This window comes from Panthera leo, chromosome A1 (assembly GCF_018350215.1).
Source record: "Panthera leo isolate Ple1 chromosome A1, P.leo_Ple1_pat1.1, whole genome shotgun sequence".
Classification (NCBI taxonomy): Eukaryota; Metazoa; Chordata; class Mammalia; order Carnivora; family Felidae; genus Panthera; species Panthera leo.
Window position 1 is genome coordinate 67261032 of NC_056679.1, and position 22377 is coordinate 67283408.

A 22377-nucleotide genomic window follows, 5' to 3' on the forward strand; every position below is an offset into this window, starting at 1 on the left:
CATGGAAAAGGGAAAGGGAAAAAAATAGTTACAAACAGGGAGGGAGACAAACCGTAAGAGACTCTTAAATACAGAGAACAATCTGAGGGTTGATGGGGGGGTGGGTACAGGGGAAAATGGGTGATGGGCATTGAGGTGGGCACTTGTTGGGATGAGCACTGGGTGTTGTATGTAAGCAATGAACCATGGGAATCTACCTCAAAAACCAAGAGCACACTTTACACACTGTATGTTAGCCAATTTGACAATAAATTATATTAAAAAAATAAAGCAGAGACTGAAAAAAAAAGAGGGAATACATTGTAACATATCCCTTTAACCACCAACAGAGCTGGGCCATTACCAGAAACTAAAAAAATTCCAACTGGGTGGACCCCAGAAGACTGGTAGAGCTTTATCATGGTAAATTTGCTTATAAACACATCTGGAGGGAGGCCCCCAAGCTGAAACTGCATCCATTCTGGATTTAAAATTTGAAGTCAGATATATTGTAATATAGAAGAGGTTCTCCCTCCCCTGCCCCCAGGATGAGTGATGAGAGAATAGAAGATTCTAAAGAAAATGTTTTACAGAAGAACTTTCAGGAAGGATATTCTAATCTTGGGATTTTTCTCAAGAATTCTAAAATTGTTGTCTCTTCTAAGTAATTAGTTCACATCATTAGAGAAGGTGTGAGCTTTTATTTGAATTAGATATAATCCTTTACTTGGATCTTGTATTTAAATACCTGCATTTGATTATGTAATTATGAAACTGAAACAATCTGTTTTACACTGCTGAAGTAAAAAACAACAACAACAACAAAACAACAACAACAACAAAGTTACCAGATTACCCTATCATATCTCCATTTTATTCCCCCAAACCAAAAAATGTTATGGAACACAAACAGCTCTTACAAGCAAATAGGAACAGATACACAGTAGACTGACATTTAATTTAAAATCAGGAAAAGCAGCTTCTGGTAAATCTCTGATCAAAATAACAATTCTGAACTTCGAAGGGAAATGTGCCATAGTTTGGAGTGAAATCAGTTGCCTCCTGAATAAAATCAAACCCAAATATACTTATGTACCTTCAGCACAGTCATAATATTTCCAGAATAATCTCTGCATGAGTTCAAAGTCAAACCACATAAAAACCTCTACACAATTCTCATGCCCATTCTGGCACCTTTCACTCTGTCTCCCAGCCTCTCTTTGTGGCCCGTAGAGGTGACCGGGGTTTTCCCCCCCCCACCGTTTCTCATTCATCCTTCTGGTGTCCCTTTATGCAAACACTAATACGTCCAGATATACATCTCGTTTTCCCTGCTTTCTTTCACAAAAGATAGATCCGCTCGCTGATTACACTATCAAACTTTCTAATTTTTAAAATCTGGTGTCTCAGTTTAACTTGGACCTGTATTTCTATTAGGAGTGAAGACAGATCATCTTTCTACATATTTAATGACCACTATTATTTCTTTCTTATGCATAAACCTCTTGTTTACACGTTTTGTGGGAACTGTACTCTTTGGTGTGTGGGGAGGATATGTCACAGCAGTGACGTACATCATGATTGTTCCAGTGCTCAGTCCACACTCAGGAACACTGCAAGGGATCCTGGGATTCCCGGCCTCTAGTCCCTACCACCCTCGTCTCCGTTTTTTTAGGTACCACTCACATGCCCCACACGGTAGCAGGTAACATGCACTACTGGTCCAAACCATTTAGCCAAGATTAATGACAGGAAAGCCATTACCATTCTTGTCCTTCTCCCAGCATGCTCCAAGGGAGATGGCTGAGACAGCAATATACACCACGGTTCCTTAGTTTACGGATTAAATTCAGATTTCTTGCTCTGAAATCAAAGCTTATTTCAAAACTATTTCACTGATTCCAAATGGAGGAGAGGTAGAAAGGTGATGGCAGTGGTGGCCCCAGTGGCCCTGAGCAGGCTGGAGTTACAATCCATGATGGCATGAACAGTCTGTGCTGGTGTCCCCACGGGGCAGGTCCCTACTGTTCTTTTAAATTTTCCACAGCATCCCTGGCTATTATTCCTTGCCTATCTTTTCCACGTGAAGTTTTAGATTTGTCAAGTTTCAGAAAAAAAAAAAAGTAACCTTTGGTATTTTTATAGGTTCTGATTACAACTATAAATTAACTTCGAATTGACTTCGTTGTCAAGATGCTGTTTATGTTACTATTATAAATGGAATCTTTCTCTCTTCTGACATCTTCCAACAAGTTGTTTGAACTAGTTGTTTGCAATATTTGGAACCCACTGATTTCTCTATATATTAATCGTGTAACCTATTACCTTTTGTTGGGGACTAAAGCACGTCCCTCTCCAAATTCAAATAACTGAAGCCCTCACCCCCGATGTGACTATATTTAGTGACAGGACCTACAGAGATGTAATTACAGTGAAATGAGGTCATGAGGGTGGTGCACTTCGTATGAGAGAGAGAGACAGAAAGGCCATGTGAAGACACACCAAGAAGGTGGCTGTCTGTCTACCAACCAGGAAGATAGCCCTCACCAGAAACAGAATCTGCCAAAACCACGATCTGGGACTTCTAGGCTCCCAAAATGTGAGAAAATAACTTGTCGAAGCCACCCAGTCCATGGGAGCCTGAGAAGACTAGAACACCTTTCTGTCTCCAGTTTTTGGCTTTTTCACAGATTCTCTTACGCTGCATTTCCCCCCAATTTTTATACTTCTAACATGTTTCTCTTAACTAATCATGTTGGCTAACAGCTAATACAATGATAAATTACAAGGACAATAATGAGCTTCATTGTCTTGTTCCTGATTTTGGTAAATATACAGCTGTTTATGTTGCTATTATAAATGGAGTCTTTTTCTTTTCTCACATCTTTTCCAATAGTAAGATGGTTTTTAAGCTGAGATACACACAAATACACATGTGCACACTTTAAAAAAAGGTCTCATTGATTTCTTTACGAAGTTTTTAAAAATGTTTTTACAGTCAGGAATAGATCTTGAATTGTGTAAAATGCTTTTCAGCATCTATGGAGAAAATCATGCCACTTTACAACAAATATCCAATGATATTATTATACAAACAGACTTCCTAATATTGAACCATCCTTGCATTCAAGTAAACTTGATTATGGCATATTATCCTTTTATTAGTTTCACTATTTTTGTCTTTTAGTGCATTAATTTTTAACCTGTATTATTTTCTTCTGCTTTCTTTTGATTTTCTTTATTGCTTTTCCTAACCTTTTAGGTCCTAAATTTAATTCCTTTATTTTTAATCTTTTATTTTTACTGATGTAAGATTTTAAGGCTTTTCTCTGAACTTTGTTTTGTGCCCCAAAGATTCTAATAGCTTGTCTTTTTTTTAAATTTATCAAGAATACTGCAATTTTGATGTGTATTTTATTTTCCCTTCTACTTAAGAGTAAACAGAGTTTTAATCTCCCAGAGAAGAAGCCGTGTTCTCCTGATTTCTTTTTTTTTAATCAACTTCCAGTTTGAGTGCACAGGGATGAAACAATGTTTTTTTCTATTATATCTGCTTTCCAGTTTTTTTTTTGGGGGGGGGGTCATTACTCCATAACAATTTGAGAAAACACTTTTCTCTGTTATCAGGATATAAAATTTATTATATATCTGTAACACCTATCACATTGATAATGTTTGGTCGTATCTTTGTTTTTTGACTACATCAGTCTTAGGTAAATTCTGTTTTTCCTTCCATCTCCAGTAGTTTGTTTTATGAATATTCCTACAGTGCTTTGATGGATAGATATTAATAATTGTTACACTTTCATCAGTCTCATACAGGGCCATTTTTTGCTCATTAATACTTTCAGGCCTGAACCTGGCTTTATGGTATTAAGATCACTACCCCTGTAACACAGTATTTGCTTGGTCTACCACTGCCCCATCTTTAATCTTTAACATTTCTGAATTAGTTTAAGAGTTATTTCACATTTATGAGCCTAATGATTCAAACTGACAACTCTTGGTAATGTCAAGTTTATTTACATTGGTTGATATGACAGAGAGTAGCTGCAACTGTCATTCTTCCATGTTGCATTCACTCTTTCCGGGTGTGTTTCTAAAATTCATTCATGAATGGATTGTGGGGGGGGGGGTGGTGCATGTACATTTCTTTTAGGTTCTTTTCCAAGGGCAGATTTAGATCTCTGTTCCACTAGCTACTCTTACACATGTATCTTCATGGAATACCCTCAGCTCTTTAAAAGGTATCTAATGATGCTATTATAAAAAATAATTAGTTTTTAACCTCTTCCTGCTCTTGCACAGCCCACTTCTACTCAATAGCTTTCTACTCATTAGTGGCTAACTGTGCACTTTTAAGTATGTTTAGGCTCCACTGCGTGATTTTTCAGCTTTAATCCACTCCCATGATTCCCGAGTATCTCCGTTAAGGCAGTCAGCAAATTTATTCTATTTACCACCTCCCTACTTGTATTAGTTGCAATATTTTACTATGTCAGAGTGGACGCTATTTACATACTGCAGCATCGCCCTTTCCCTCACCTGCGTCTCTGTTTTAGTTGGACAATAAACTCATTCAATGCCCAACTAGGCAGTTTTTCTGCCAAAGCATCTTCTATGAGTTCTTGATCAGAAGAAATTCCTCAGGGAGCATGCTTTCCCTGAATTCTTGTTGTTCAACATTTTTTGTAGTCTATATATGCATATCTATCTGAGAGACAGTTTGAGGGACAGTTTTTCTTTCTCTGAGAATCCCATAGGCAGAACTTCACTGTCTTCTGGGGTTGAATACTGTTTTTGAAAATCTGATGCCAATTTGGTTTTCTTTCTTTATAATCCTTATTGCTAAATGCACAAATAATTCCTTTTTTTCCTACAGCCTTTATTTTGATGATTCTTGGTCAATTCTCCTAGTTATATGGTGTATCCTTTAAATAATGTGGATTCAAGTCTTTTATTTCAGAAAATGGTTTAATTACAGTTTTAAACATTTGCTCTGTCCATTTGTTTGGTTTTCTATTTCAGAAACTCTACTATAGGAATGCTGGATTTCCTTTACCTGCCTTTTAATTATCATCTGTCTTGAATCTTTTCTGCTTTACTTTCTTTGCATTTAATTCTATCCACTATGTCTTCTATGGGGTTTTCTAGAAGTTCAATTCTCCCTTGTGCCTGCCATTTGTAGTTTTAGCTTTTACTTCTGAAATGGTTGCTTTCTGTATCTTTGCAAAGCCCTCCCAGCTCTGGTTTCCCATTCTCTGGTCCTATTCTTGGCCCATCTTCACTGTGAGTCACTGTAATTCTGTACTGTGTTGCTTCTCGACTTCAGTAGCTTTTCAAGCACACATCTGAATGTCGTGTTGCAATCTTCCTCTGCTTAGTGAGGTTTCTTCATTTACAGTGTAATTCTGCTCCTCCTTTCCCCCTTTACAGGGAGATCTTTACATGGATATAGTAGTTCTAGCTTTCTGATAAGCATATCTGAATCACTTAGATTTTCTCGCACTAGACATTAGCAGGGGAGATGGTTTGGGAGTGAAAGAGGCAAAATTAGCCTTCCAGGTTTCCTGCTTTGAAGTTTCCTTATTGTCATCAACAGTTTCAGCTGGGTCACCCAATGTAGACAGTCTTCCTCAGATTCTCAAATATTAGCCCAGCTAAGAGGCTCTAATCACCAGGCACTTTTTCTCTTCACTTTGCCACTAAAGGATGATGACCTGGTCTCTTGGATGAACCACCCCACCCCACCCCCCAGCTAGATTTTCTTAAATCTGCCACTTCCGTGCACTTCACATGACTCCTCTCTCCCCCTCCTGCAGCTGATGTGTGTGTGTGTGTTTTTAATTTTTATGAGAAATAGAGATCATGCAAGCATGAGCGGCAGAGGGGGAGAGAGAGAGAGAATCTTAAGCAGACTCCACACAGAGCCCGATGTGGGGCTCAATCCCAAGACCCTGGGATCATGACCTGAGCCAAAATCAGGAGTCAGACGCTCAACACACTGAGCCACCCAGGCGCCCCTCTCCTATTTGTTTTTAATCCTGCCCACCCCAGTGTTCCTACTCAGAGTGGAGCCCTCTCCTTTGAGGGTGAGTACTTGCTGATGATTGCTGGGATTGTCATGCTGGGACTCCTGCCATGTTCCATTCTTCCCCTCCATGCAACTGTAGCTTTATACTTAAGTTCTACTGGTGCTGGCATTTTCCACCACACACAAAATTGAGAGTTTGTAGGTTTTTGCCTTCTGATAGTTTTGCTGAAAATGTGGTTTCATTCTTTTTGTCGCTATATATGAATTCTACTCATTTTCTTTGTTGCTCTGTATGATTTTTAGGAGAATAAATGGGACTACTTTAAATTTGGCTGCAGCCATATTTCTATTGGAACCAGTCACTATATTCTTAGTAATAAAATGTCAACTTAGGCCAGCTTCAATTAAAAATGTGATATAACTAAATAAAATTAACCATAGCCAGACTTACCAGCTAAGTTGGTAATAAAATGCTGAACCATGCAAAATATAAAGATATTAAAATTGAAAAGATCCAAATAATTCCTAAAAAATGAGAAGATAAACCAAATACTAGGATTGACACATAATGTTAATTCTGGATAATATAAATGAAAGAATGACCTTTTTAAAATGTAATATTAGAATAACTCTTTCTGTAAGAATTCTAACCTTAAACTTGTCATTTTGACTACATTCCCATGATTTCTGCCATCTTATAGTTGTATATATTTACAAAATACGCTCACAGATTATTCTAATCCGAACTGCGTAATTACGTTTTACAGAAGAGGTTTAAAGAGAACTTCTCAAAGCTAGTACCAGGAACTAAACCCACAACTTCTGCCTTTCTCTCCTAATTCCATAGCTACTTTATTCCTTCACCTTTTCCAATAGCCCTAAAATCACCCTTTTATAGAGCAACAGACATTATTCTGCATTTCTTTGAAACATAGAAACAGTGTTTAATAGTTTCAGGAGCATAAGATAAAATACAATTTAGCAAACGGAAAAGTAACGTATAAAGCTTAATTATATTTGATATTACAGTATCCAAGTTCTTAATATAAAGAATCCCCGAATCTCAGTGGCTTCCCAGAGGAAACACTGATTTCTTGTTCATATCACATATTCACACCTTCAATTATCTTTGGCTCACCCCAGGGCCTTTTTCATTTCAGGTGCCAGACCAGGAGAGCAGCCTCTATGTGGGAGAGGCTGAGAGGGAGAGGCTGAGAGGGAGAGGCTGAGAGAGAGAGACAGAGAGAGAGAGACAGAGAGAGAGAGACAGAGAGAGAGAGACAGAGAGAGAGAGACAGAGAGAGAGAGAGACAAAGAGAGAGAGACAGAGAGAGAGAGACAGAGAGAGGGAGGGAGAGAGAGAGAGAGAGGGAGGGAGGGAGGGAGAGAGAGAGAGGGAGGGAGAGAGAGAGAGAGGGAGGGAGAGAGAGAGAGAGGGAGGGAGAGAGAGAGAGAGGGAGGGAGAGAGAGAGAGAGGGAGGGAGAGAGAGAGAGAGAGAGAGAGGGAGGGAGAGAGAGAGAGGGAGGGGGAGGGGAGAGAGAGAGGGAGGGGGAGAGAGAGAGAGAGGGGGGGAGGGGGAGAGAGGGAGGGAGAGAGGGAGGGAGGGGGAGAGAGGGAGGGAGAGAGGGAGGGAGGGGGAGAGAGGGAGGGAGAGAGGGAGGGAGGGAGAGGGAGGAGAGGGGGGAAGAGTGGGGAGAGGGGGGAGGGGGGGAAGGGGGGAAAGGGGGGAGAGGGGGGAGAGGGGGGGAGGGGGGGAAAGGGGGGAAAGGGGGGGAGAGAGGGGGAGAGAGGGGGAGAGAGGGGGAGAGAGGGGGAGAGAGGGGGAGAGAGGGGGAGAGAGGGGGAGAGGGGGGGAGGGGGGGGAGAGGGGGAGGAGAGGGGGAGGAGAGGGGGAGGAGAGGGGGGGGAGAGGGGGGGAAAGGGGGGGAGAGGGGGAGAGAGAGAGAGAGGGGAGAGAGAGAGAGAGGGAGGGAGAGAGGGAGACAGAGGGAGACAGAGGGAGACAGAGGGAGACAGAGGGAGACAGAGGGAGACAGAGGGAGACAGAGGGAGACAGAGGGAGACAGAGGGAGACAGAGGGAGACAGAGGGAGCGTGAAGAAGCCAAAAGGCAACGAAACCACAAAGCTGCTGCTTGCACATGACATGTGTATTTGCTCATTTCATATTAGTTAAAGCAAGTCACAAGTGACATGGCATCAGTCAACATCGTAGGGGCAGAGGAGCAGACTCCTCTGACAGAGGGAAGAGAGTGACTATTTGTGAATAATAACATAATCCATCTCAATACTTCATGTTTTCCCTCTGCAAATATACCAACCAATGATCTTAAATTTTTAAATTGTCCTTCCCTATGACTTTCTATTTACTAGTAATATGAAACCTTTGGGCATAAAGTACTATCGTGAAAGTAACATGGTCTCTCCCCACTTTTCTACCCAGCTACTGTCTACTTCTGGAGTCATCTCTTGCCCTCCCAGAGAGAAATGCAGGGACCACTTATGTATTACAGCTCAACTACTGGGACTGAGAACAGAGATCACCTGAGCTGACATTACTGAACTATTACAGGAAATTCTTATCCAGGAAGATAAAGCTATAAATGAATAAATAACCATTTGCTTCAGGAAATTCTTACAAACAAATAGTTCCAGGCAAACTTGGAACAGAACTACAAAATGGTCTGGTTTGCCCATCTGAACAGTTACCTCATCTGGGCAAAGAGCTTGCTTATAACAGTTCACTCATCAAAACCATCACTATGGTGTTGACCAATACTCAACTACTGGTAAACCACTTGAACAGAAGCCCTACAACCCATAAGTAATCTACCATAATATCCTTCTTTTGAGACACTAAGAAGATTCTACCAAATGTTGTTCCCCCTTACTGCGGTAAGTTGATTAAACTCAGCTTTGCTTGATCGACAGGTTTCCCTGTTGATTTCTGTAGAGGAATGACAGTTTACACTAGACTCCTCATATTCACCTGGTTTTATTAAATGCAATTTTCTAAATTTTGTATGATGTTCTTCTGGAAATAGCAGTCATTCAAGAATTTTTAGAAGAAAAGAAACTACACCAAAATTTCTTAATCTCCTCAAATACCTTGTTTTCTAATCACCTGGCAAGATATTTGGCACCTGAACAAATTCAAAGTGCTTATGAAATTGATCTGAAATGAACTGTCTATCAGAGCACAAATTCTGGTTCTTTTACCAACTCTGTGACCCAACAGAAATCACTGGATCCCATTCTATACACTGGGATATTAATGACTCCTATACTCTCTCTCTCTAGAACACTTAAAAAAAACTACCTAATGCTAAACATTCAATGTATCACAGATAACATTTAAACATTCAACAGTTTTCAATTCAACCAGTATTTCTGAGGGAATGGGCTGTATCAGGTACCATACTCATTCAAGCCTCTAGATTCAGAGTTTCCTGATCTACTCATTTCTATCAACTTCCACTTCCACTCTGCTGCAGCAACTAGCTTTAGCAGTCACCCTGTGATCATGAGGTCATACGGGTCTACCTGAGAAAATTTGGGTCTTCAGTTCCAGTTACTTCTCTTTCATTCTCACAGTATTTCTTCTGTAACCTCATGAAGTCCTCCAGCATTTGGACCCCAAATCACAACTTGATGTTCTGATGACCTGAACACCCTCTCTGGACTATTAAATGGGCAAAAAACTATACTGGACTGGGTGAAGCCACTGAAATGTCAACATCCTTTATTTCTCCTCCCTTTTCCACCCTCTCTTCTTTTCCTGCTGCAGGTGGCACTATTCAAACAAAACTCACTATTAGTACAGGAGCTTTTATAAGAAAATCACTCTGTTTAAAGAATGGTAAGAGCAATTAGGAAAATTGGAGAAAGGAGTAATACCACAACCATTTTGGGAGGATAAACAATAATTTCTCAGGTGGTAAGCTAGGCAAAGGATATCCTACATAGGGATGATGTGTGATGGTTCCCAACACTCGTGCTCCAAATGTGAACTATGCATCTACCCCTTTATTATTACTGCTGTAGTTGCTGGCCGCCATCACAAGAGCTGGTACCTACTGAGAGTTCATTCTGCTTCTGTGTGACAGGCACTGTTGCCTGGCTAAGTTAACCCACTTTGCTACCTCCATTACTAGAAAAGTGAACACTACTTTTCTAGCCTCCCTTGCAGCTAGAGACAGCCATAGGACAAAATTCTGGCCAGTGAGCTGGAAGTCAGACAGGTGATGCATTCCAGGAAGGCGTTACGGAGGATTAATGTGGTATTTAATACCATCTTCCCACCTCTCTCTGCTTTAAATACAAATAAGAAGTCTAAAGCTGTGGCCATAGAAGGAGTAAACCATGTCTGTAACTGCTCACTCTGAGACTTCTTTTATGTGAGAAAAACAAACTCCTACTGTTCAGCGCCCTGTGCATCTTGTATTTCTTTAAGCCAAGGCAGTCCTATGTAATGAAGCCAGGCGGTGCTCGAAGCACTTCACAAATAGCACACAACTAGGATCATTTGGGTTCTTACTGTGATTTAAGAGACCACTTGGCAGAATCTTATCAAATTACTGATCAATTGTGCCCTTTATGCCACAGGATTCTAATGATGTTCCAGCAGTCCAAACCTGACTCAGGCCTTACAAGCTTTTAAAGAAAAACTGATCATGAGAAACAGAATAATTAACTCACAGCTTTATTCTTTGTCCTGTAAAGACAACCATACTACGTGGGCAGAAGGTCCGAAGTATACAGGGGGAATGAAGAAGTAGGTAAGATGTATGTCAGAGAAGACTTGCTGTTATCACAGACCGTGAGCTATATAAAGTAGACAATCTAAAAGTGGAAAATCTGAACTGTTTTAATAATCACAAAGCACAAATTAACATTTTCTTTTCTGTATGGAAACTGAAGATCCAAAGTCTAAAATCGTTGATATTAGTGTAGTCAATTTTTTTAAAAAAAGAATTCAAACAAACCTTTTGGTTTTCCTGTATTTCCTCTCTCATAAGATGATTTACAGCAATTCTGGTCAGAGATCTGGAAAAAAAATACTGATATAATTCATTTTTACTTAAATGTTTAGGACAATCTATAATTCAGTATAATATAATACTCTGGATAAGAACCTAAAAACTCAGAATGCTTCACGACCAAAAGTGCACATTTCCATGTAGCTATTGGACAACTGGCACCACGGCTCTCCTTTGACAAGGGTGTCTGACTGTGTCTGATTCAGGTGGATTCAAGACTGACAGGAGCTCATGCACACCTGGGTGACAGACCGAGTTGCTGAGTCACTATATTGTACACCTGAAACTAACACGACACTGTATGTTAACTACACTGGAATTAAATAATTAAAAAAAAAAAAAAAAAAAAGAGTTCATGGGCACAACTGTATGCATTAGGTACAGTCGGAACCTGTTTACTACTAGATACTTTTCAGATATACTTGACTGAAAATGCTATTTTGTGCTGTTTGGCCCATTCAGAGAAACTTTGTATAAAATGACCAATATGACACATGTGTCAATGCAAGCAGGCAAATTTCAAAATACTTGCACATAAAAAAGAGTTTTGGTAAACCTGGGATCTTTACCAGAGTATGTAAGCTCTAAATGACTAACAATACTGACTTCCTCCATATCCACTCTTGAAGAACTTAGAACTCCCTCATAACTTAAAGACAGATTTTTTTAAACAAGTTTATTAACTACATTTATTTGACTTGATAACTCCTAAGAAAATTACATATTTGTCAGTTTTATGCAAACAATTTAAAAATTAAAAGACCGTTAATGCAGAGTTCTGCTTTAAAATAAAACTCCCACAAAAAGTGTAGATTATCTCCTAAAATTTGGCAGCATTTAAGAGGAATTACAATGTATAATTTGTTATCACAAGTTTTTCATCCATTTAGCAGATATTTTAACAAACATTTAGTAATGGTTTATCAAGTGGCTTTACAGATATGCTCAAGCCTGTAAGTTAGCCATTCAGCAGTGTTACCATAGTTTGCATTCTTTTTAAATGATCAACCACAAATTAAGAGCAGAGTTTAGCCCACAACCTTGAGTTGCAACTGACTTACAGTCAAAAGAGTGAATAATCTTCTTAACACTGAAGTTATTTTACTTTATTTGTATTTGATCTAGTAATTTCAAAAACAGCAGTGTAACTAAACATTTATACACATATGCACATTTCAAGTTTTAAGTATGCAAATACTGACTTCTCAAATTCTTGGCTCTTTAAAATTAACAGAAGAGTCATCAATATATTGATTCTTAATCTGTAACTGAGTTGGTGCATCTCTCTATTTTCAGGGTCCCCTAGAAAGGTGGTTATCTTTTGGCCAACTATGTGCTAGTTATTTACCCACAAAGGAACGAATATCTAGATTTAAGATTCAATACTTTGCACTGTGGATAAATGTACAGCATAACGCATGAGGCAAAGAGAGGTCTGGTGATCACCCACAGGCTAAGAGAGGGTGCTGCTCGTGCAGGGGTGCTCTCCCCTCCCCTCAGGAAAATGCTGCTATGCTAGCCACACACTCCATGTCTTCAAGAGAAGCTAACATTTTCTGTTTTACTGGTTGCTTATAATTTCACATCCTGTCATTCCTAACCAGGCTACAAATGAATAAGTGTTTTGTTATTTTGTGAAAGTACTGATTACTTTTAGACATGCAAATGTATTATCTATTAAACTGCAACATGTGTTTAGTGTAAAATCAGTATTTCTGGAAGCAGTTCGTTTAGGTATCCTACTGGCAAAATGTATTGCACAAAATATTCCATAAAGAAGACTTGTTTAGAATCTGAAAGGGCAAGAACATGATCTGGCCATATTCTGGGCATAAATCTATTTAGAATAATACTTTTCATCACCCTCCACCCAGAAAAGAGGAAAATATTCTCTCATTATTCATTGCTTGAATAAGTTTTATCCTGGATTACCGTATCACTATTTTTGTTTAAACAACTTTAATAGATTACTTTTCCTTTCCATTTGCCTCTAATTCAAGAGTTCTATTTTTCAGTATGTGTACGCATGTGTGCACACGCCAGTATTTTCCTCTGGTAAAAACAAAAACCAAAAAACAACCCAACATGCATAATAAAGAAATGCCCTATTTTCATTGAAACTGTATCTGTTAGAATTAGTTGATATCACAATGTTAAATGAAATCAGCTATTTTCATAAAGTTTATTTAAGGGAAAGAGTTCTGGCTGTAATCAAACCCATGAACTTTAACATACCTGGCTTTTACGGGGAAGTTCTGTGAAATGTCTTTCATTAATTTTATGGCATCATAAACTGGCGTAGACATTATTTGAGAAGCTGCCTGAAAACTAAGATCTGGAAAAAAAAAAAAAAAAGAAATCTAGCATCATGTCAGACCTTCATAGACATTTCCAGGTAATTTAAATAATTTACTCAACATTTCTTGCCATATATTTATTATATAGACATGTTAACACTTACATTTAGCATTTTTCAAAAGTTTTAAACAGCAGGCTATCACCAATGTCCAAATAAGGTAAGCTTTACACATTTTTGAAGGGCTAATCATTTACCAAATAAGGTAAGCTTTACACATTTTGAAGGGGTAATACCTATTGTTTTCCACAAATTACAGTATAACTTCAAAAAGAGATATATGAAAAGAAACGTTAATGCCAAGCTATTTTTTCTATACTTAAGGTTTAACAAAACATGCAACAAAAAGCTTTGATAAGGATAACAAGAGGAAGGAAAAAAGAGCTTTGGGGAACTAATTCTGGAAAGAACTTTAAGAAAGATCCGATGTGTTTATTAATTCAGTACATATCAAAAATTCACTTTTTCTTTCAATGTATTACCCTTATATGACAATAAAAATCAAATCCTAAACTTAGTATTTTACCGGATACGAAAGTTCTACGAAAAGAAAACTGTGTGGCTTACGTAGTCAGTCTCCAATATGTCAGAAGCAGTCATCTTAATCTCGTCCCTTTGTTCAAGAATCAGAAAAGATTTTAAAGCTTAATTCTGTTTGTTACTGAATAGTGAAACATACTCTTTCTCTTTAACATTTCGCCACAGGTAGAATCCTAGTTTACCATACACTAGTAAAATAACCAGCTTAACATAGTAAGACTAGAGTCTTACTAGACTCTAGAGCTGGAATCAAAGCTTAGGAAAAGGTGTTCTTAGCACAGCTTACTGTGGGATAGACAGCCTAACAACCAAGGTTCAAATTCTAGCTCTCTATTCACTTTCTAGCTGAGTAACTTTAAATCACATTTCCTCAACCTACTTTAGCATGTTTCCAGCCCCAGCACTGCAGCAAAGCCATCAGTACTCATGAGTATCTCCTAATCATCAAACACAATGGATATTTGTCAGTCCTTATCTTATGAAGATCCTTTTGCAAGAGGGTGATTACATCCTACAAAGAAAAAGTACTGACTTTCTATTCAGTAAATGATGCTGGGAAAACTAGACATTCATGTGCAAAAGAATGAAAATGGACCCCTATCTTATACAATACACAAAAATTAACTCAAAATGGATTAAGGACTTAAATTTAGGACCTAAATCCATAAAATCCTGAAAGAAAATATAGGGGTAAGCTCCCTGACATCAGTCTTAGTGATGATTTTTTGGATATGACACCAAAACCAAAGGCAGCAAAGCAAAAATAAACAAGCGGGACTATATCCTACTCAAAAGCTTCTGCAACAGCAAGGAAATCATCAACAAAGTGAAAAAGCAAGCTACAGAATGGGAGAAAACATCTGAAAATCATATATCTGATAAGGCACCAATAACCAAAATACAGAAGAAACTCATGTAAACTGGTGTAGCCACTATGGAAAACATGGCAATTCCTCCAAAAATTAAAACTAGAACCACCATATGGTCCAGCTTCTGGGTATGTATCCAAAGGAAATGAAATCAGTCTCTCAAAGAGATACCTGGACTCCCATGTTCACTGCAGCATTATCCACAACAGCCAAGGTGGACATAATCTAACTATCCATTGATGGATGAGAAAATGTGGTGTACATATACAATGGAATATTATTCAGCATTATAAAGAGAGGAAATTCTGCCATTTGTAACAACATCAATGAACCTGGATGACATTATGCTAAGTGAAAACAAAGATAAATATTGCACAGTATCAGGTACATGTTTAAAAAAAAAAAGTCAAACTCATACAAACAAATTAGAATAGTTGCCTGGGGGCTGGATAGAGGGAAAAAGGCGAGGTTGGTAAAAGGGTATAAAATGAAGAGGGTCTGAAGATCTAATGCATACCATGGTGACTGGAGTTGATATCACTGTATTACATAACTGAAATTTGCTCAAAGAGTAGAAATTAAGTGTTCTCACCAAAAAAGAAAAAGACCTGATACACAAGTAGGTGCTCACTAAATACTGATGAAAGAATAAATGAATAGTCAAATTACAAGTAAGATTCTTTATGTTCTGTTTCTTATTATTCTATTGCTATTAAAGGCATTTATAAGCAACACAATTTTTAACTCATAGGTATATATTTAGGAATATATGCACTTTTAGGCAAGAAAACAAAATTGTTATTTACATGACTGTGGAGAATAAGCTTAGAAATTCCCTGGGCTTACACCAATGGGTTAACAAGGAAAAAAGTACAAAGCCATAGGATGCTCACACCTGAGAAGACAACCGAGAATAGGGAGGTGCAAAGGTGCCCAATACATAGGTATATGAAATAAACAAGATTAGATATATCAGGGTGAAAGCACCCCCCCCCACCCCAATTTAGTACTACAGCAGAAAGCTGCTTTCACAGGAAAGAAGGACCAAGTTAGGTAAACAGGTAAATTGGGATATAGATGGCTGTGCTGCAGGTGAAGCAGCCCACAGCAGAGATGATTAACAAAAGAAAAGGTGCTTTGTTAACTCTGAGGTTATTTGTCCTACCTGTCTCATCCCCTAGGCTAGCTAAGATAAACAGAGGTGGTGCCTCACGTCTGTGCCATAAACAACCTTCAGCCTGACTGCCTGGTGCCTGGATTTTGTTTTGTATTAACCCAAACCCCTAACCCCGAATATCTTAAAGACCCCCTTTCCGTCACATCCACAAGTTAATGTTCACAGATTCATTGTCTCTTTGTGCACGTCCGTCGCCATGTTTGTAAGCCTTCTGATCCTAATAAAACTGGGCAAGGACCCTTATTCTGGGCTCTTGCCTTTTCCCAGACATAAGCCGTCTCTCATTTTTCATCCTGCGTCCTGCTCTCTTGCTAGACAAGAGAGAACTTTATACCCAGAGTCTACGACACATGACTGAATGGGTTAATGACTTATAAAAGAGGAAAATGGATGATCAAAGATCTTGCCTGATGGTATTTGGCTGATGTACAATGTCATACTCAGAAACAGTAGAATGCGGTGTGGAAGAAACAATTTAGGCTCATTTTAGATATCCTTGATCTGTGCTTTATCATATTCGTGAACTTGGACTAATTTATGTGTCCATTCCTGATTTCCTCATCTGAAAAGTGAGAGATCTAACCTCATATGAGTTTTTAAAAAATTAATCATACTGTATACAAACAGCCTAACACTTTGCCAGACACAGTGTCGGCTAATAGTTTTATCATCGTCAATCCACCGTCGTGATGATCCTTCTACCACCTTCTACTCAGGTTTGACAGCACTAGTCTTTTAAAACTTTTTATTAACACGAACGTAATTCTCCTTTACATGACCAATCTTCTGAGCACAACTTATTTGAAAGCCCCTGAAAATTCACTTATGAAGTCAGATAGAGTATAAGTAACAACCAAATGAATATATTACCAGATTCTATTAACACTTTTTGCTTTGTTCTAAACTGTCCATACCTATTAACTCACCGATAGCTATTTAAGTCCTACGCTTAGCCTCGGAAACCCAGATGCCCATATTTAACTGTTTTACGACTTGGACACTTCAAAAGCAACATGTTTAATCATAAGTTTGTAATATTCCTACCCCATCTTTGCCCAAATCTGGTCCTCTTTACTCTCCTCTTCTCAGCAAACACTGTCCATGCAGCTGGGCAAACCATGATCTTACAGTTCTTAGTATCTTTCTCCATCACATATCCCTATCCAACCTCTCCCAATGATCCCTGTATTCTCTCTAAATAATCCACCCCCAAATTTATCCCAACCCTTCCTGAGATCTCACATCAGCTGCCACTTACTGACACTGGGGAGGCCTCTCGCTCTCCCCAGCGCTCACCCCCACCAGATCAGGTCTTCCTGGCACACACCCTTCTTAATCCTACCTACCTTTGCTTTAAAGCAATTACAATCATAATTTTTACATTGGTTTTCTAATTTTTTAACGTTTACCTAAGATCCTTAGAAGACACGCAGCATCTACTTTAGCTCATCTTATCTTCAGAATCTAGTGTTTTTCAAAATGTCAGTTCGAACCCATTAGTCAGTAGTGACATCAGATTGAGTAGGTAATGTGAAGTTATTTTTCTAACAATATAAGGTAGAATAAAAGACAATTTTCCAGAATGAATAAAATGTAGTAAACATACATGTTGTGTATGTGGGAGCTTTTTTTTTTTTTTTTTTTTTTAAGTTTGAACCTGTCAGTGTATTCTTACATTATATACTCGTGTACGGGTCCAGATGTAAATAAAACCCTCTGCCTCTGAGCCAGAAATCATAAAACGAAAGAACGCAGGTATTGCTCACTCTCTGTGTCCTGGAAACCTACTCTGTTTGGCTTCTATCAGGTGCTCCTCACGGGCTCTACTTCGCATCCCTGGACCAGCGCCACAGCGCCCGCCCTCATGCACTGGCTGCTCACTCTGCACTATCAGTTCCCCCTCCTCTTGAAGACCTTTATGCTGAGACGCCCACAGCTCTTCCACTCCTCTCCTTTTAACTACGGACTTCCTGTTCAGCCCACTACTGGACCCTGTCATCTGAATGACATCATCAAATGCAAGCAATCCATTTCACTTCAGTCTCTTTATTCTGGAACTCGATCTTCAACCCGAAAACATACTTACATGTTTTACATTCTCTCTATTCAGGCTCAAAGCTGGATGTCTTAAGCCATCTTTGACTCCTTTCATCTCCTAAACATTTGCTAAATCCAGCCTTCCTTCTGATGCCCTCTGCCACAGTCACAGTGCAATCTCTCACTGTATGATTTCAAAGAGGTCTTAGCACGAGCTCCTGTTTCTAGTCCACTGAAATCCATCTGACACAGACATCAGGCAGATCCATTAAAACGGATCGCACGTTCTGTTTATAGGCCTTCAAAAGCATCATCTACAATTATCACCTGTAATTATATTTTATAAATTAGGGGATCCTTGGAGAACATTTTGAAGAAGAAAGTAGAATGGTGCTTGCCTACAACAGTTGGAGAAACTGGGGAGAAATGGGGAGTGACTGTTAATGGGCACGTGACTTTCTTTCTGAGGTGATGAAGATACTCTAAAATTGTGGAACAGTTAAAAAAAACTCAAAATATACTAAAACCCGTTAAATGGTACATTTTAAAGGGATGGATTGTATAGTATGTCAGCTGTCTCAATAAGCTGTTCATAAAAAGTTGAGTGATAGAAACTATAGATTACACAGAAAAATGATGCCCCCATGACTGACTAAAAATTACAAGTCATAAAGAAAATAAACCGAAAAGCAGTTACAGTTCAAACTAAATTTTGGTCATAAGATATGTGCTTATAGGATGTCAGCACAGAGGCTGTTCTAAGCTACAGTGAAATATGCAATGTTCTATTAAGATCAAAATTTTAAACAGAAGAAAACTAATGATTTCCTGGACCGACTAGTCAAGATTTTTAATCACTGTTAAAGACAACTTGAAATGTGATTTACTACTGGAGATGAACCTTTAAGATAAATCAGTGTATACTTTAAAAATGATAAGAGCAAATAACTATATTTCACATAATTTTAACTCTAACAAACATAACCATATGATCTGCTTGACAGCCTTTTAATTAAATATGAATTTCGACAAAATTCACATCAGTTAACTATTACCTATGAAATAATTTATATCATATTACATAAAAGCTTATTGAACAGAGATCAGTTACCAAAATGCTGTGTTATGGAAGTACTGTACCTTGCAGTTCCCAGACTTTCAAAGGCATCATTTCTTTGCTACTCTCAATCAGGTATTTTTGGAATGCTGTCAGATTATCTCTAAGATCTGAATATCTTTCTCTGCATTAGAATATTAAGTCATGTTAATTGTCATCACCTACTACAAATTATACAAGCAGTATATTTTTGAAATTAACTTTTTCAAACTAGACACAAAAACCTGTTCCATCCAGATAATAAATTATGATACAGCTATACCTACAGAACTTAAAAATAATGAGGTATATATGTCCACTTTTTTAAATATAGAAAACAACCCAAAATCTGGAGGGATGTACTCTCAATTGTTACTATGTTAACATTAACTAAAAGGGATTGAAGGACGAGGGCAGAAGCATTAGCTTTTTACATTCTATACTTTTTAACATTTTATAAATTACAAGTATTGCCTTTATAATTTAAAACAAAACTATTTTATAAGGAAAACATTAATGCTTCCTATACAACCTTAGAGTTCCATCTTTGAAACTTATAAAAATCTTCAGTAAGACAATTTTGCCTGATGTTAAACACATCTAGGTATCTTTTTAGAATGCCAAATAATAACGTAGTAGCAATGACATTTTACTATACATATGATATACACTATAATTTCTGGGCACATGGGTGGCTCATTTGGTTGAGCATCTGACTCTTGTTTTTGGCTCAGATCATGATCCCAGGGTTGTGGGATTGAGCCCCACATCAGGCTCCATGTTGAGTGTGGAGCCTGCATAAGTCTCTCTCTCTCTTTCTCTCTCTCCCCCTCTCTCCCTTTGTCCCTCTTCCTCTGCTCGTGCTCTCTCTCAAAAATTAAAAAAAAAAACAACTATAACTTCTTTTTTCTAACTCATGAAATCAAGACACAATGCCATTTCAGATTTAAATTCTTTTTTTAAAAAACCTTACCACCAACACAACTCACAAAACACATATTTCAACAGCAAAAAGATTTTAAAAAGAGAAAAAATATACAGAACACATACACAGAAATGCATTAATTATATAGTTAACACTAAGAAAATAAACCACAGTGTTGATTTTATGCAATTTTATTACAACACGGGGGCACGTTTTAAAAATGAATGAAGACTGACTACAACTGTTACAGTGAAAGGGCAATAGAACCTCTTCCAAAAGGAAGTTCAGTTCACTATGAACTAAATTAACCCCTCCTTTATCAATTTAATTACAGAGCAATATTAAGTTTATAAGAGCTATATTACTGGTTTTCATATTTAATAATAATCTTAAATTTCACTGCTAAATTTATGTAAATCAGACAAAAATACATTATTCATATAATACCTCAAAGCAAAGGGTTTTGCTTAAATCAACTGAATAGCTGTGTAAGAACTAATTTTGAGTACCTCCTCTTTTAAAAATGGCTCCCAAGGCTTTTTGTAGAATGTGCAATTTATTCCCATAAAAAGTTTTATGTTTAAAAAAGAATAGAACTGTGGATTCCACGAGGCTGAGATACAGCTGACAATGGAATCAAAGTGTATTATTATCTACTAAATACCTTACTTAGAATAAATCCATTTTGCAAGATGCGCGAACTTTTCAAGGCCAATTAGCACACCACTGTGCCAATACTTTAAAATATAACTCCGTCATCTATATAAATTAGCACAGTCTCCACAAATGTTCCCCTGCTCTGTAGAGTACCTACTCGCCAGGAGAACTGACCTTAGTGTCCTTTATAAATACTTGCAACATTAAGTAAAACTTAAAGCTATTAATAAAAACTGTCCTTTACCTGTAATTAATTTTGCCTTTGTAATGAAGCCACAAACTTTCCCTTCTTGTAACTAAGGGAAAGCACATATAAAACGACAACAATCCCCATTCATGAGCATTCAGAGAGCACTCACCATCCCATTCTTGGTCTCCAATCAGTGATGCAAGACAGAAAAAGGGGGGGGGACAACTTTAATATCTGAACAGTTACTTATAGGTGTATATGAGATTAAGACGAGATATTAAAAGGTTTTCGATATGGCAATCTGCACATAGAAATTTAAGAAAAATACATCTTTTCTTTTGATGTATAAAAATTTTGATTACTTCACAAACAACCCAATACTAACCATGATTTTTCTAACCCAGTAGATCTGTAAAAGATGCTCTAATGTTTTGGTTTTTTTGACAAAGATAAGTTTGATCATTTCTAATTCCTATTTTTCTAATCATACTCATATGTGAAATTAGTGATTATTTTTCAATTTTGTGTTTTGCATTAGCCATGTATTACTTTTGTAATAAATAAAACCAATTACATGTATATTTTAAGAACTGAAACATGTGCCAACACAGCACACTGAATTCCTTTAAGAACAAACTTAAGGTACAGTAATAGAACTTCATTTCCATTCAGACTTACTTTAGTTTCCCGAAGAGAAATCCTTGAACTTCATTTGTTTCAATCCCATCCTCTACGGTAGCATTAGTCACTGCTATTTTGGAAACGAAACAATACAAAAACATTTTCAGACTGGAAAAGGGAGATGTAATAAAAAATTAGAAGAACGCGAGATTAGATTCCTTTTGTTTTACCTTGTTCTTCTTTCGCGCATCAGCTCACTGATACACGCATGTGCACATGCTTTTATTTCTGACTGTGCTCTTTTTAAACAGGCTTGGATCGTTAAATATTTAACAAATGCTTTACAGATTATTTCACAGTCAAGTTCTATTTTATAACCAGAATGATAAGCCAAAGTGGCTGCAACAAATCCTGGGCTTAGCTCTTAAGCCAGGCAGGAGCGCCAAACCCTAACAAATATAAGCATGCATGCATATTTCCAATGCTTTTAAAGATAATCAAGAAATCTTTAGGAAGACCCCAAACTCATGGCCTCAAAAAGTAAGGATATAACATTTTACAGTCATCTCTCCCTTTCCTTCTCCATTACTCACCAAATAATACAACATACAGGGCAGTAAATGGTACATGTAAAGGGTACCTGGGGTCACAAGAACTCGTGACCTCCTACAGCATGGGGCTGCTTTCGGGGTGCACCAGTGCCCCTCAAGTACACTCCTCCCCTCTCTCTCTTCTGAAGGCCCGCACCTCAGGGCTACAGCTAAAAGCCCTGGGTGTTCAGATCTAGTCCTCCTTCTCCTCCCTTTTAGTCCTTCATTACACAAACATTTGCTGGCTGTTTGCTAAGACTCCTGCCAC

The 22377-nt window shown here is 38.0% G+C and overlaps 1 protein-coding gene across 3 annotated transcripts in view; it reads right to left on the bottom strand.

The window, feature by feature from the left end:
- Positions 1-22377, bottom strand: part of UGGT2 (UDP-glucose glycoprotein glucosyltransferase 2) — a 190104-nt gene that overhangs the window by 121419 nt on the left and 46308 nt on the right. For all 3 annotated transcript variants that reach the window (XM_042929338.1, XM_042929327.1, XM_042929345.1), the window contains exons 7-10: positions 21577-21649; positions 19171-19271; positions 13287-13386; positions 10998-11058 (exon numbers count right to left, since the gene is read on the bottom strand). In XM_042929338.1, the coding sequence (XP_042785272.1) occupies positions 10998-11058; positions 13287-13386; positions 19171-19271; positions 21577-21649 (335 nt within the window). The remainder of the gene's footprint in view (positions 1-10997; positions 11059-13286; positions 13387-19170; positions 19272-21576; positions 21650-22377) is intronic.